Source organism: Somniosus microcephalus, chromosome 12 (genome assembly GCF_052327205.1).
Source record: "Somniosus microcephalus isolate GS21.2 chromosome 12, FLI_Smic_1.0, whole genome shotgun sequence".
Taxonomy (NCBI): Eukaryota; Metazoa; Chordata; class Chondrichthyes; order Squaliformes; family Somniosidae; genus Somniosus; species Somniosus microcephalus.
In genome coordinates this window covers 24,167,534-24,183,959 of record NC_140998.1, presented here as the reverse complement: position 1 = coordinate 24,183,959, position 16,426 = coordinate 24,167,534, and the positions used below count along the sequence as shown (strand labels likewise).

The following is a 16,426-nucleotide window of genomic DNA, read 5'->3' as shown; positions in this document are numbered from 1 at the left end:
ACAAAAAACAGGGCAAATCCAATCCAGCCAATTACCGCCCCATCAGCCTACTCTCAATCATCAGCAAAGTGATGGAAGGTGTCGTTGCCAGTGCTATCAATCGGCACTTACTCACCAATAACCTGCTCACTGCTGCCCTGTTTGGGTTCCGCCAAGACCACTCGGCTCCCGACCTCATTACAGCCTTGGTTCAAACATGGACAAAAGAGCTGAATTCCAGAGGTGAGGTGAGAGGGACTGCCCTTGACATCAAGGCAGCATTTGACCGAGTGTGGTATCAAGAAGCCCTAGTGGGAACCCTAGTTTTTTTTTAATTCATTCATGGGATGTGGGGGTTGCTGGCAAGGCCAGCATTTATTGCCCATTACTAGTTGCCCTTGAGAAGGTGGTGGTGAGCCGTCTTCTTGAACCGCTGCAGTCCGTGTGGTGAAGGTACTCCCACAGTGCTGTTAGGGAGGGAGTTCAGGATTTTGACTCAGCGACGATGAAGCAATGGCGATACACTTCTAAGTCAGGATGGTGTGTGACTTGCTGGGCTCCACCATCGTTGAGGACGGGGGTGTTCATGTAGTCGTCTCCTCCCGTTAGTTGTTTAATTGTCCACCACCATTCATGGCTGGATGTGAAAGGAGTTCAAGACCAGCCAGTATTCCTCCGGATAGAGTACGGTACAATGTTGATTGTAGATTATAGATTGATTCCTGGGATGGGAGGGCTTTTCAGTGAGGCGAGACTGAATAGAATGCACCCATATTCTCTGGAGTTTAGAAGAATGTGATGTGATCTCATTGAAACGTATAAAATTGACAGTGTAGATGCTGAGAGTCTAGAACTAGGGGTCATAGTCTCAGGATAAGGAGTCGGTCATTTAGGACTGAGATGAGGAGAAATTTCTTCCCTCAGAGGGTTGTGAATCTTTGGAATTCTCTACCCCAGAGGGCAGTTGATGCTCAGTCGCTGAGTATATTCAAGACTGAGATCGATAGATTCTTGGGCACTAAGGGAATCAAGGGAAATGGGGATTGGGCAGGAAAGTCCAGAGCTGAGCGGCGGACCGGCGAGAGGAGAATAAAAGGAGCACGGAGAGGAGGCCTGGGACTGCAGCTGAGCGGCCGAGCTGTGAGAGGCAGAGTCGGCGAGAGGAACTCAACACACGAGTGACGTCAGAATTCAGAAGTGACGTCGGCACAAGGGAGCTGATTGGTGAGTAGCTGGTGGGTATTTTTTGTTAAGTTTTAAGTGTATTTCTGCTAAGTAGTTCATAGCCTATTAATAGAGGGAGAGAGCTGATTGGTGAGTAGCTGGTGAGTGTTTTTTGTTAAGTTTTTAAGTTTATTTCTGTCAAGGTAGTTCGTAGTCTATTATATAGAGGCATGGCAGGGCAGCTCAGTCCCGTGAATTGCACATCCTGTGCCATGTGGGAAATCCTGGACGCTTCTCGTGGCCTGGACGACCACGTGTGCGGGAAGTGTCGCCAGCTACAGCAACTCGAGCTCCGGGTTTCGGCGCTTGAGCGGCGGCTGGAGTCACTGCAGTGCATCCGCGAGGCTGAGAGTTACGTGGATAGCACGTTTCTAGAGGTGGTCACCCCGCAGCTTTACAGTGTGCAGGCAGAGAGGGAATGGGTGATCGCCAGACAGAAGAGGAGGACCAGGCAGGTAGTGCAGGAGTCCCCTGAGCGCATCTCGCTCGCTAACCAGTATTCAGTTCTGGATACTGATGAGGGCGATGGTTCCTCTGGGGAGTGCAGCCAGAACCAAGTCTACAGCTGCACAGGTAGGGGGGAAGAGGAGAGGGAGAGCAATAGTGGTGGGGGATTCAATCGTTAGGGGAATAGACAGGCGTTGCAGCCGCAGACGGGTCTCCAGGATGGTATGTTGCCTCCTTGGTGCCAGGGTCAAGGATGTCACTGAATGGCTGCAGGGCATTGTGAGGGGGGAGGGTGAAGAGCCAGAGATCGTGGTCCACATCAGTACCAACGACATAGGTAGAAAGAGGGATGAGGTCCTGCAAGCAGATTTTAGGGAGCTAGGAAAGAGATTAAAAAGCAGGACCTCAAAGGTTGTAATCTCCGGATTATTTCCGGTGCCATGTGCTAGTGAGTACAGAAACAGGAGGATAGAGCAGATGAATGCGTAGCTGGAGATATGGTGCAGGAGGGAGGACTTTAGATTCCTGAGGCATTGGGACCATTTCTGAGGGAGGTGGGATCAGTACAAGCCGGTCTGGAACCAATATCCTTGTAGCGGGGTTTGCTTGTGCTGTTGGGGAGGGTTTAAGCTAGCTTGGCAGGGGGATGGGAACCTGAGAGTGGATACAGAAGGGAGAGAAGCAAAGCTGGAAATGGAAGGCAGAAAATTAGTAAGCGAGTTTGGTAGGCAGAGGAAACAAAGGCTAGAAAATAGACAACAAGGGAGTTTGGCAGTGCTAAATGGTTCTCGGGAATAAAGCAGATGAGCTGAGAGCACAGATAGACACGTGGTAATATGATATTATAGCTATTACTACTGAGATATGGCTGGAAAAAGGGCAGGAATGGCAGCTCAACATTCCTGGTTACAGGGTTTTCAGACGAGATAGTGAGGGTGATAAAAAAGGAGGGGGGGGATCGCAATATTGATTAAAGAATCAATTACACCTGTGAGGAGGGAGGATATCTTAGAAGGATCATCAAATGAGGCCATATGGGTTGAACTGAAAAACAAAAAAAGGGCAATGACACTGCTGGGAGTGTACTATAGACCTCCGACCAGTCAGAGGGAGATAGAAGAGCAAATATGTAGGCAAATTTCTGAGACGTGCAAAAATAGGGCAGTATTAATAGGCGATTTCAACTTCCCTAATATTAACTGGGATAAAATTAGTGTGAAAGATATAGAGGGAGCAGAATTCTTAAAATGCATTCAGGAGAACTTTTTTTAGCCAGTACGTAGCAAGCCCAGCAGAGAGGGGGTGATTCTCGACCTAGTTTTAGGGAATGAAGCTGGGCAGGTAGAAAGGGTATCAGTGGGAGAGCATATTGGTGGTAGTGATCATAATTCGGTTAGATTTAGGGTAGTTATGGAAACGGACAAGGATAGACCAGGAATAAAAGTTCTCAATTGGGGAAAAGCTAATTTTACTAAGCTGAGAGGTGATTTAGCCAAAGTGGACTGGGGACAGAAACTTGAAGGTAAATCGGTGTCAGAGCAGTGGGAGGCATTCAAGGAGGAGATAGTGAGGGTTCAGAGCAAGTATGTTCCCTTAAAAGAAAAAGGGTGGGACTAACAAATCTAGAGCTCCCTGGATGTCAAGGGGCATACAGGGTAGGATATGACAGATACCGAGGACTCAATACTGCAGAAAGCCGAGAGGAGTATCGAAAGTGCGGGGTGAAATTAAAAAGGAAATTAGGAAAGCAAAGAGAGGGCATAAAAAAATATTGGCAAGTAAAATCAAGGAAAACCCAAAGATGCTTTATAAATACATTAAGAGCAAGAGGATAACTAAAGTAAGAGTAGGGCCTATTAGGGACCGTAAAGGTAACCTGTGTGTGGAAGCGGAAGACATGGGTATGGTTCTTAGTGAATACTTTGCTTCTGTTTTCACAAAAGAGAGGGACGATGCAGACATTGCAATCAGGGAGGAGGAGTGTGAAATATTAGATGAAATAAACATAGTGAAAGAGGAAGTATTAAGGGGTTTAGCATCTTTGAAAGTGGATAAATCCCCAGGCCCGGATGAAATCAAATCAAATCAAATCAAATCAACTTTTATTGTCATTGTTAGTGCACAAGTGCAGTACAACGAAATGTAGGCTTGCGGCTCCCGAGAGTGTACAATTTGGATTAGGACACTTAAACATTCAACATACATTTATACATTTGGCTTGCAGTATATTAGCATAAATATGACCATAATAAAGTGCATTGGCAGATGTGCAGGCTTTAGAGTTTATTTGTGGAGTTCAGTAGGATGACAGCCCTGGGAAAGAAGCTGTTCCTAAATCTCCTTCGCACGTGTGCGAATGCATCTGTAGCGTCTTCCAGATGGTAGGAGGGCGAACAGACTGTGGCTGGGGTGGGTAGGGTCTTTGATGATGGGCCGTGCCCTCCGTAGGCAGCGTTTCTGATATATATGCTCTATGGTCGGTAGCCGGGTGCCGGTAATGCGTTGGGCAGTTTTGACTACCCGCTGCAGGGCTTTCCGGTCATGGGAGCTACAGCTGCCATACCATACCGTGATACAGTTTGTCAGGATGCTCTCTATAGTGCAGCGGTAGAAGTTAGAGAGGATCAGGGGTGACAGATTACATCCCTTCAGCCTCCTCAAGAAATATAGGCGCTGCTGGGCCTTCTTCACCAGAGAGGAGGTGTTGAGGGACCAGGAGAGGTCTTCCATGATGTGGACTCCGAGGAACTTAAAGCTGGCCACCCTTTCCACCTCCGCCCCATTGATGTGGATGGGGGTGTGACTTCCGCCTTTGGACTTCCTGAAGTCCACGATTATTTCCTTTGTTTTCTTGGTGTTAAGGGCCAGGTTGTTGTCGGCGCACCACTTCACGAGATGCTGGACCTCCTCCCTGTAGGCTGACTCATCGTTGTTGGTGATCTGGCCTACTACCGTGGTGTCATCTGCAAACTTGATGATGGTGTTGGAACCATGAACAGCCACACAGTCGTGGGTGAAGAGGGAGTAGAGGAGGGGGCTCAGCACACATCCTTGTGGGGCCCCCATGTTCAGGGTCGGGGGGGGAGGTGTGGTTACCTAATTTGACAGACTGGGGTCTGTTTGTTAGGAAGTCCAGGGTCCAGTTGCAGAGGGAAGTGTTCAGGCCAAGAGTTTGGAGTTTGGTGGCCAGCTTGTTGGGGACGATAGTGTTGAATGCTGAGCTGTAGTCTATAAACAACATTCTGATGTAGGTCTCCTTACCACCTAGGTGATTCAGTGCCGAGTGTAGAGCAGTTGTGATTGCATCCTCCGTTGATCTGTTTGCACGATAGGCAAACTGGTGTTGGTCAAGGGAGGCAGGAACACTGGCTTTGATGTGGGCTAAGACCAGTCTCTCGAAACACTTCATTATGATGGGTGTGAGTGCGACAGGTCGATAGTCGTTCAGACACGTCACAGCCGCTTGTTTAGGCACAGGAATGATGGTGGTGGTCTTGAAGCATGTAGGGACTACTGCCTGGGCCAATGACAGATTGAAGATGGCGGTGAAGACATCAGCCAGCTGATCAGCACATTCCTTGAGTACCCGTCCAGGGATGCTATCCGGTCCAGCAGCCTTTCGTGTGTTCACTCTGTGTAGAGCGCCCCTTACGTCGGAGGTCGACAGAGTGAGCACCTGGTCTTCCGGGGGTGGCAAGGCTTTCGTAGCCGGCTCCTTGTTGCCCCTGTCGAAGCGAGCGTAGAAGTTGTTAAGCTCCTCCGGAAGGGAGGCGTCGCTGACCGGGGGACTGGTGTTTTTGCCCTTGTAGTCAGTGATGGACTGGATGCCTTGCCACATGCACCGGGGGTCCGAGTTGTTGTGGAAGTGATCCTCTATCCGCAGTGTCTGTTTCCTTTTGGCAGTCCTGATACCCTTTTTTAGGTTGGTCCTAGCTGCGCTGTAAGCCGCCGCGTCGCCAGATTTAAATGCTGCGTCGCGTGCTTTCAACAGTGAGCGGACCTCTCCGTTCATCCAGGGTTTCTGGTTGGGGTATGACCTGATATTTTTGTGGGTCGTGACGACCTCGACGCAGCTGTTGATGTAGAATAGCACTGTGGATGCGTATTCCTCGATGTCATTATGGGCAAACATGCCCCAATCAGTGCGTTCGAAGCAATCCTGAAGCTCCGATACTGCCCCCTCTGGCCATACTTTCACTGCTCTCATTGATGTTCTCTCTCTTTTGATGAGCAGTTTGTATGCCGGGGCTAGAAACAGGGAGAGGTGGTCAGACTTCCCAAGGTGGGGGCAGGGAATGGCCTTGTAAGCGTCTACAATGCTCATGTAGACTTGATCCAGTGTGTTCTCCCCTCTTGTGGGGCAGGAGACATTCTGGTGCAATTTCGGTAGTACAGTTTTTAGGTTTGTGTGATTGAAGTCCCTCGCGACGATAAAAGCTCCGTCTGGGTGCGCAGTTTGTTGTTCGCTGATGGCCCTGTAGAGGTCCTTCAGTGCTAGTTTGGCATTAACGTGTGGTGGGATGTAGACCACAGTGATGATAACATTCGTGAATTCCCGAGGCAGGTAGAAGGGTCTGCACCTTACCATGAGGAATTCCAAATCAGCCGAGCAGGATCTATCAATTATATCAGTGTTAGTGCACCAGGCATTGTTGGTGTAAATGCACAAACCGCCTCCCTTGCTCTTACTGGAGTCTGCAGTTCTGTCGGCGCGGAAGACCGTGCGTCCTTCTAGTTGTATGGTGGTGTCAGGGATGCCATTGTTCAGCCAGGTTTCTGTGAAGATCATGGCGCAGCATTCCTTTGTCCTTTTCTGTGTGGTGAGATCCAGTTTGATCTCATCCAAATGTATTCCAGACTGTTAAGAGAAGTAAGAGAGGAAATAGAAAAGGCTCTGACCATCATTTTCCAATCCTCTCTGGCTACAGGTGTGGTGCCAGAGGACTGCTAACATGATATCATTGTTTAAAAAGGGGAAAGGGATAGACCGAGTAATTACAGGCCAGTCAGCCTAACCTCGGTGGTGGGAAAATTATTGGAAAAAATTCTGAGGGACAGGATAAATCTTCATTTGGAAAGACACGGATTAATCAGGGACAGTCAGCATGAATTTGTTATGGGCAGGTCGTGTCTGACTAACTTGATTGAATTTTTTGAGGAGGTAACAAGGAGGGCCGATGAGGGTAGTGTGTTTGATGTAATCTGTATGGATTTTAGCAAGGCTTTTGATAAGGTCCCACATGGCAGACTGGTCACGAAAGTAAAAGCCCATGGGATCCAAGACAAAGTGGCAAGTTGGATCCGAAATTGGCTCCGAGGCAGGAAACAAAGGGTAATGGTCGAAGGGTGTTTTTGTGACTGAAAGTTGTTCCCAGTGGGGTTCCGCAGGGCTCAGTACTGGGTCCCTTGCTTTTTGTGGTATGTATCAATGATTTGGACTTGAATGTAGGAAGTATGATTAAGAAGTTTGCAGATGATACAAAAATTGGCCGTGTGGTGGTTGATGAACAAGAAAGCTGCAGACAGCAGGAAGATATCAATGGACTGGTCAGGTGGGCAGAACAGTGGCAAATGGAGCTCAATCTGGAGAAGTGTGAGGTAATGCATTTGGGGAGGGCTAACAAGGCAAAGGAATACACATTCAATGGTAGGACACTGAGAAGTGCAGAAGCTCAGAGGGACCTTGGAGTGCATGTCCACAGATCCCTGAAGGTAGCAGGACAGGTAGATAAGGTGGTTAAGAAGGCATAGGGGATACTTTCCTTTATTAGCCGAGGCATAGAATACAAGAGCAGGGGGGTTATGCTTGAACTGTATAAAACACTAGTTAGGCCGCAGCTAGAGTACTGCGTGCAGTTCTGGTCACCACATTACAGGAAAGATGTGATTGCACTAGAGAGGGTACAGAGGAGATTTACGAGGATGTTGCCTGGGCTGGGGAATTTTAGCTATGAGGAAAGATTGGATAGGCTGGGGTTGTTTTCTTTGGAACAGAGGAGGATGAGGGGAGACCTTATTGAGGTGTATAAAACTATGAGGGGCCTAGATAGAGTGGATAGGAAGGATCTATTTCCCTTAGCAGAAGGGTCAATAACCAGGGGGCATAGATTTAAAGTAATTGGTCGGAGGTTTAGAAAGTGTGGTAGAGGCAGAGACCCTCATCACATTTAATTGGTACTTGGATATGCACTTGAATTGCCGTAACCTATAAGGCTACGGACCAAGTGCTGGAAAGTGAGATTAGGGTGGATAGCGTTTTGTCGGCTGGCATGGACAAGAAGGGCTGAATGGCCTCTTTCTGTGCTGTAAATTTCTATGATTCTCTGAAAGCGGAGTTAATGTCGAAGTTCAGCCATGCTCTTACTGAATGGCAGAGAAGGCTCAAGGGGCCGCATGGCCTACTCCTGCTCCTATTTCTTACGTTTTATGTTAATGCACCAGATTGAATGGAGGCCTTTGCTGGCAACCCTCATTACCAACCTTATGGACTTGGTAGTTAGTTGGTAGGGATAATGTTACACTCGCGCCTTAACTTTGCACCCCAGGATCTCTTAGATTCCATCTGCCTCAGTAGATCACTCTTCCATTGTTCTTCCCTGCCCCTGATGGCCCATGACCAGAGGTCTGACTGCACTGGCATGAATGGATTGCCCAATTTACATACCTAACTAGCAGGAGAAAGCTGCCAGAAGATTCAAGCATCTGTTTTACTCCACATGAGGATCATGCTACCGATTAGATTACAAAGGCCCTTCCCCATGTACCTTTAAAGAGCCTTCTCCGCCATTAGGTTACACGTAGAAGCAAGGTCATGGAATGTGACTTTTGAACAACTGCACGAGAGGACGATGGCATATCAGTGTCCTGATAGTGTCAATGAGGGGAATCGAGAGCAGCACCTCCCTTGCACACTCCAGAATGAGTTCCGCAATATTAATGAGGTACAAAAGATTAAGGGGGATAAATTTGGTATCGTCCATTTTGGGGCGTTAATATCGGCCGGGCGCAAAGTTTAGCGCCCGGCGCTAATTATCGCCTCCGACTGCAAAATGCGCCTCCATCGCCCCTGGAGGTGATTTGAGCGCTAAATCAGGCGCTACACACCTCTCTTAAGGGGCAAACATCGGGGAGCGAGGCGCTACCTCAGAACGCTACCGAAGCTCAGGCGATGTCCGTTACCATGGAAGTCAGACAGACTGGCACCATCCAGTTCTTAAAGGGGAGGGGCCATCTTGCTGACCAGCCACTCCCTGCTCATTGTAGCCTTGAATCTCGGCCTGGAGAGACCTCAAAAGCATTTGTGTTGGAAGCACTAATGGATAGGCCCAGGGAAAGAGCTCGGCGCTTAGGAACCTCAGAAGTGGTGCTGAGGGCCAAAACTCCTCAGGACAGCGTTAAAACCAAAAATTTTGCTGACAAGACAAGGCAGGAAGCGCCCGCCTTTAAATAACGCTCCCCTAGCCCCTTCCCGACTTGAAAACGTTACCCTCTACCTGTCGTTCCTAGCGGCAGGCGCTAAGGCAGGGGGCGTGACTTAATATCCAGTCTGGGGTGCTGCCGGGGTGTTGCACCCTTGACTGACGTCACGATCTGCGGGCGCAGGAGATCGTGGCGGTAGTGTTTAGCACCGCCGCAAGACGACTGGTCAATTTCACGAGCGGTGCTAAAATCGCCGCAATGTGGGGGGGCGCTAACCAACTGAAATTTTCCCCCTAAGTATATTGGTGTTATTAGATTTGTAAAGCAAGGTCAAGGAGAATAGAAGGTTTCCTTTAAGGTCATGTCCTATTGTAGAATAAGACAGCACTGACACCAATTGTAATACAGGGTGTTGTTAACAGATTCTGGTTCAAGGCGTGTCATGGATGTTCCCCGACTTTAGCTTCGCATGGCTGGTTGACGAAGCAAAGAAGAACATGCCACTTGAGCTGGACTTCCTGAAAGAAGGCCGCAACGCGGAGGAGGTGGCTGACATGCTCAAGCACTTTCAGTTTCTTAAGGTACGAATTTTAGAACTGCATCTGCTCCAACTTAAAAGTCTGTGGCATTAATTGGGAAATGTCCCCATCATCCACAACGGTTTTTATTTGTATAAAACCCTACTTAATTGTGTCGGCATTTTTGCTGCCTTTAGTCTGATGGTGAGCCACTCATGATTTGTTCCGAAGGGGTTAAAACAGAAAAAGATGATTTGGTAAAGTTACAAAGTGGTCTTCTGGAACATTCCATGTTTGTTGTAGAAAAAAGGCCACGGGGTGGTGGTGTTTGTTGCTGAGTAACTCCCGTGCTTGACATTTCAATTTAAAACTGGTGAAATGATTTCATTGTTGTCTCAAAGGGCTATCGTATCACCTGTAGACTATTGAGAGAACCCAGATTGCACCTTTTCACTCAAAATGACTTATGTTTAAAATTAATTTCTTGGAAGAGAAGTTGTACCAACTGAGCACCCCAGACTGAGGAAATATTAGGAATGAGATTTACACCAGTAGTTTTCAAGGATGGCCCCTGTCTCTCTAGTCCCAGCGGTTTCTCTACATCTCTGCCTTTGTATCTCTTGATTCCCAACGCCCAATCCTCCTTTGATCTCGTGGCCTCTCTCTCCTGAAGCCCTGTCGTCCGCTTAGTGTGCCTCAGTCTCTTCAACCCATTCTGCACTGCCATCTAACATGCCTCTATCGCCATAACAATCCCTAAAACCCACTCCATAATTTTGATCTGGAAAATATATTGTATGCACGTCTTGCTTCATATTTCCCATTTTAAATTATTCGATGTTAATTTTGTCATTTGGAAATTAAAATTACCTCATGAAACTGGAATCCTCCTGCACCGTGACCTCCAAGCTGACCTCTGCCGATCACCGGTGACTAAAAAAGGAACCATTTTGTGAATGTGATTAACTATTTCAAATCATTTGTTCTTTTCTGTCTGTCTCTCTCAGTAGGGCAATAAATTGGACTGGGAACAAAAAAATTAGCTATTATGATGATTTTGTTTTTAACTCTTCGCTTTCTTCAAATGGTTTGCCTGGCCAGACCCAACTCCCAGTTTTTCCAGAAGCAGGTTCAGGCTCCAGATTGTCAGTACACCTCTTCATTTCAGTGCCACACTGCCCCTGCCACGGGGGGCGGGGGGGGGGGGCAGTGGGGGCACCTACCACCCACCCACCCGCCTGCACCCAGGCCTCATTATGTCGGAAGGAGACATCCAAATGATGAGTTTCACCACATTTACAATCGGCACATTCGATACCCCAGTCGGCCTGCGTGACGACGCCTGCGCGATGCTGGCCCTTTAAATAAAGTCAGTCACAAATACTACAGGAGCTGCAACAGTAAATAGTCTCTTGTTTGCCTGCTGGGATTCCAGGAGAGACGCATTAATGCAGATCTGTCTTGTGTCTCAATTTCCAAAGGTCCCTAAAATTCATTGGGAACTGTCAACCAGGCGGGTTCTGACCATGGAGTTTATGGAAGGAGGTCAGGTAAATGACAGAGAGTACATGAAGAAAAATGGCATTGACGTGAACGAGGTAAGGACTGGGTTGGCTCACGTAGTTTGAAGGGAGGGGGCTCAACCTGCTTGTTATTATTTCCCAGGATCTGCGGTGGGGATTAGAACCTCATAATTGGTCTACACGGTTCCAAATGATTGTGGTGCTTAACGCATATTTAACAGAGGGCGTTCTGCATCATTCTGCTTTTCTTGCCATCACGCAGGCGAATAGAAATGAGCCTTTATTCCTTTTTTCCAGCATCGAATGGTTGGGGGGAGGGGGGGAAATCAGCAATTTATTCCTGTTTTTTAAATTTTGCTTCCTTTTTTTTTTAACCTGTTTTAAAGGGAGAGTGAGGTACATTTTTACAGATTTCCAGTGCTGCATGGAGTGGGAGCTCAGGTTGACATTCAGACGCGCGGATAACGAGCGAGGCCCGCGGCACTCGGTGCACGAGTTCTCCCCCACACTCCTCCGCCCCCAGCATGCAGTTCTGCACCGAGATTGCTAATCCATAAAATCCACCCCCAGAGTCTTTGTGCTGATTTTGTTTGCACTTATGTAGTGACTTTAACACAGTAAAACGTCCCGAGGGGCTTCACAGGAGCGTTATCAGACACCGAGCCACATAAACATTTATGTTTTTTTTAATTCGTTTTATGGGATGTGGGCATCGCTGGTGAGACCAGCATTTATTGCCCATCCCTAGTTGCCCTTGAGAAGGTGGTGGTGAGCCGCCTTCTTGATCCGCTGCAGTCCCGTGCGGTGAAGGTACTCCCACAGTGCTGTTAGGGAGGGAGTTCCAGGATTTTGACCCAGCGACGATGAAGCATCGGCGATATACTTCTAAGCCAGGATAGTGTGTGATTTGGAGGGGGAATTTGGAGGTGGTGGTGTTCCCATGCGCCTGCTGCCCTTGTCCTTCTAGGTGTTAGAGGTCGCGGGTTTGGGAGGTGCTGTCGAAGAAGCCTCGGCGAGTTGCTGCAGTGCATCTTGTAGATGGTACATGTCTTGTTTTGCACACTTTGCGGAGTATTACAGTTTAACTCTTTTATGAAGCATCAGGTCTGATCTTGCTCGTAACAGTACAGTGGAGACAAGATGGAGTTAGGACCCCCTGGGTCTTCTAAACAATAGCAGTCCTTACAGATGCCTGCAGGCCAATGACAACTCAGCATGTGATCACATGTGAATATAATAGGTATTCCTTACAGATGCCTGTGGGCCAATGATAATTCAATATGCAAATATTACATCCCCTTTTAAAAGAAAAATGTTATGCATTACTTTTAAACCTTTCTTCTACCTAATGTTCTCGGTAGCATAAACATATAAGTAAACTCAGCATCTAACTAGCGCTGAAAACATCTCATCGTTTCAATAACGATGTACAGTTTTTTTTTAGGGCAGCGATCCACCTACACCCTTTGACAGTTCACAAATCAAGGATAACTCTAGGTTTGACCTCTCGTCCCGACCTTGTGTGGTATGGAACTGAGCATGCTCCTGAATCAGTCAACAAATCAGGTTCAGGTTTAGGTTCAGGTAAGTATGATGTGTTTTGTGTATTGCTCTGTTCATCACACTCTGTTGAACCGATCCTCTCGTCAGAATGACGGTGTTGTTCCTTGGTGTTCAGGAGGTGCCTGCGATTGCGGCGGTACACCTGTCCTTCTGGGGTGCAGACGTGATACGATCGCTTAGTGTCAGCTGGCTGGATGACGACTGCTGGCTTCCAGTAGTCATGCTCCTGGATTCTGACGGATTCTCCATTGTGCAACGGCGGCAGTAGTCTAGCTGACCTGTCATAGTATCTCTTTTGGTGTTGCTGTCTCTGTACACGTTTTGCATGCACTTGCTTGCAGCTGACAACCTCTGGCTGCAGCTGCTGGTTGGTGCTTGGAAAGATTGAGCGAAGTCTGCGGCTCATCAACAGCTGTGCTGGTGACTTGAAGTTGTCAACCGGAGTGTTGCGGTACTCAAGGAGACTGATGTAGGGGTCTCTTTTGTCCGCTTTGGCTTTGTCCATGAGTGTTTTTGCAATCTGGACAGTTTTTTCAGCAAGGCCATTACTTTGAGGGTAATGTGGGCTTGATGTGACGTGTGAAATCCCATGCCTTGGCAAACGACTCGAACTCTTTTGATTTGTATTGGGGGCCATTGTCTGAGACTAAAGTCTCTACCATGCCATGCCTGGCAAAGGCTGCCTTTAGCTTGTGGATCACAGCTGCAGATGTGGTGCTGTGAAGCTTGTCCAGTTCAAAAAATCTGTTGTAGTAATCAACAGTCACTATGTAGTCCTCATTGTTCCATGTGAACAGATCCGTTGCCGTGACCTGCCAGGGCCTGTCTGGGATACGGTGAGGTATCATGGGCTCTTTGACATTTGATGGGCGGCGTTCTATACAAATGGAACATTTTCCGACAATGTCCTCAATGTGTTTGCACATTCCGGGCCAAAACATAATGTCACGTGCTCTTTGTTTGCATTTTTCCATGCCCAAATGTCCAGCATGAATTTTTGTCAACATCTCTTCTCTGAGACTGGTAGGAATGATGATTTTCTCCCCTTTGAAGACGATTCTGTTGATTTGTGACAGTTTGTCTCTGTGGTTCCAGAATTCAGATATGCTCTGAGGGCATTTCCTCCTTTCCACAGGCCATCCTTCATGTATGACTTTGCTCAGCAGTGTGAGTTGTGCATCTTTCTCTGTTCCTGCTCGGATCTCCTTCAGTTTTGAGTCACTCACAGGTAAGCTGTTGTACACCATGTGCACCTGCACATCCATGCCTTCACTGAGGCTGCTGTCCTGGTAGCTAAGAGACTTTCTGGAGAGCGTGTCTGCAACAGGAATGTCTTTGCCTGGATGGTGAATGATTGTGAAGTCGTAATTCTGTAGCTGAAGGATCATTCTCTGTAGCCTTGGTGGGGCTGCGGCTAGTGGTTTCCTCATGATTGACTCGAGGGGCTTGTGGTCGGATTCCACAATGACTTGTCGGCCATAGATGTACTGCTGGAAACGCTTACATCCAAACAGAATTGCATATAGCTCTTTCTCGATTTGAGCATAGTTGATTTCACTGTCTGTGAGAGATCTGGAAGCGTAGCCGATGGGCTTTCTTTCTTGCAGTAATACTGCACCTAGTCCGTACTTTGACGCGTCTACTTGTAGCCTGAGCTCTTTGTTGGGGTCGAAGTAGGCAAGAACTGGTCCTGGTTCTCTGGTGATTAGGTCTTTCATTTTCTGAAATGCTGTGTCATGTTGTTTGTCCCACAGGAACTCATTGGATTGTTTGAGCAACTGACGCGTGGGTGTGTTGATTTCGGAGAGGCTCGGGGCAAACTTGGCTAAGTAGTTAACCATGCCTAGTACTGTCTCTAGCTCTGCGCGGTTCTTCGGCGGCTCCATCTTCTTGATGGCGGAGAGATTTTCTCTGGATCCGGCTTAATGCCATCAGTTGAGAGGCGATGCCCGAAATAACTGATCTTGGTGGCTCCGATTATGCTTTTCTCAGGGTTGAGCCGATACCTTTCTCCCGTGATCTTTGTAGCATCGCACGGAGGTTCCTGTCATGTTCCTCTCTATTCTTGCCATAGACGAGGATGTCGTCTACGATTGCGATTACTCTGTCGAGGCCTTCATAGGTTTCGTTGATTTTCCACTGGAATTCATCCTGAGCTGAGATAAGACCAAATGGTAAACGCAGAAATCGGTAGCGTCCAAATGGTGTGTTGAACGTTGTTAGCTTAGATGACTCTTCCGTGAGCTTGATAGTCCAGTATCCTGATGGTGCATCCATTACACTGAAGTAACGTGCTCCCACTAGCTTGGGTGTGATGTCATCTAGCGTTGGTAGAGGGTAGTGAGGGCGTTTGATAGCCTTGTTCAAATCTCTGGGGTCGAGACAGACTCTGAGCTTGCCTGTACGTGGTTTCTCAACCACTACTAATGCGTTGACCCACTCTGTCGGTTCTGTTTCCCGGACGATGATTTCTGTATTCTCCATGCTCTGCAGTTCTTCGTTCAGGCGACTACGTAGAGCAAGGGGTATCCTTCTTGGTGGGCAAACCACAGGGGTTGCTGCTGGGTCAAGGCGAATAGTGCATTCACCTGGGAATAGTCCGATTCCTTTTGAAAACGTCAGCAAACTCCTCCATGACTGTCTGCTTATCAACTGGTGCTGTCAATGATAGCACTAGCTTGACGAGGTCCATGTCTAAACATGCCTTTAGACCTAGCACTGGAGGGGCGCGAGTGTCAACAATGTAAAAGTCCAACATCATGTCGCTTTCTTTGTACTTGCATTTCATCACGCATGTGCCTTTTACAATGAGCTGCTCACCCCCATAGCCGGTCAGTCTGCATGAGGTGGGCTGTAGCTCACACTCATCCTTCAAGCTGTGATACTCACTCAGAGGAATTACATTAACCTGAGCTCCAGTTTCTAGTTTAAACTTAAGCTCTGTGCCCTGTTTTCCTATCTCAATATCTGCAAAGGCTTGTTCAGTCTCTGAAATCTGTTTTTTCTGTGACACAGAATCAATAAACAGTTCCTCTGCATTTGGATCTCTTATCTGGCATTTGGCTGTCACTCACTGTGTGTACTGCCATACCAAATACAGTCCTGCAAACTTTAGCAAAGTGGTTCCATTTACCACATTTAGCACATTGCCTTCCTTTGGCAGGGCATTGCTCCTTTTTTCCATGCATCTTGTTTCCACAATATCCACAGTTTTTGAAGCGTTTTATGTCTGTCGCTCATTTTTAGAACACTTTCTGTTCTGAAACACGCTTTCTGGGCAGTGTTCTTTGGTGTGTGTCTATTAACTGCGTGCACTGTCTGTTCACTCGAGTTGTTCGTGGCGCCGGTTATGGTTTTCAACTGTGCTTGGGCTATCTCGTGCGATCTAGCTATGTCCATAGCTTTGTCCAGCATTAGCCCAGACCCAACATTCAAAAGTTTCTCTCTCACTTTAGCTGAATGTATTCCAAGCACGATGCGGTCTCTGACCATCTCATCTTTATCTTCTGCATATTCACAGTCTTTTACCAGTAGTTTTAACTCAGTCACGAACTGTTTAAACGACTCACTAGCTCCTTGTACTTTCTCCTGAAACTTGTACCTAGCGAATATCGTATTTGCCTTGGGCATCACGTGATTCAAAACGGTCAAAATAACTTTTCAGTACCTTTGCTTCATCTGCAGTGAGAGACCATGTGTTAAAAATGTCTCTCCCTTTTTCTCCGATCCATAAGAGTAGGTAGCTGCATCTTT

At 47.6% G+C, this 16,426-nt stretch overlaps 1 protein-coding gene across 2 annotated transcripts in view; it reads left to right on the top strand.

Moving 5' to 3' along the window:
- Window positions 1–16,426, top strand: part of adck1 (aarF domain containing kinase 1) — a 719,907-nt gene that overhangs the window by 417,641 nt on the left and 285,840 nt on the right. For both annotated transcript variants that reach the window (XM_086002658.1, XM_086002659.1), the window contains 2 exons: window positions 9,492–9,650; window positions 11,069–11,185. In XM_086002658.1, coding sequence (XP_085858784.1) covers window positions 9,492–9,650; window positions 11,069–11,185 — 276 coding nt within the window. The remainder of the gene's footprint in view (window positions 1–9,491; window positions 9,651–11,068; window positions 11,186–16,426) is intronic.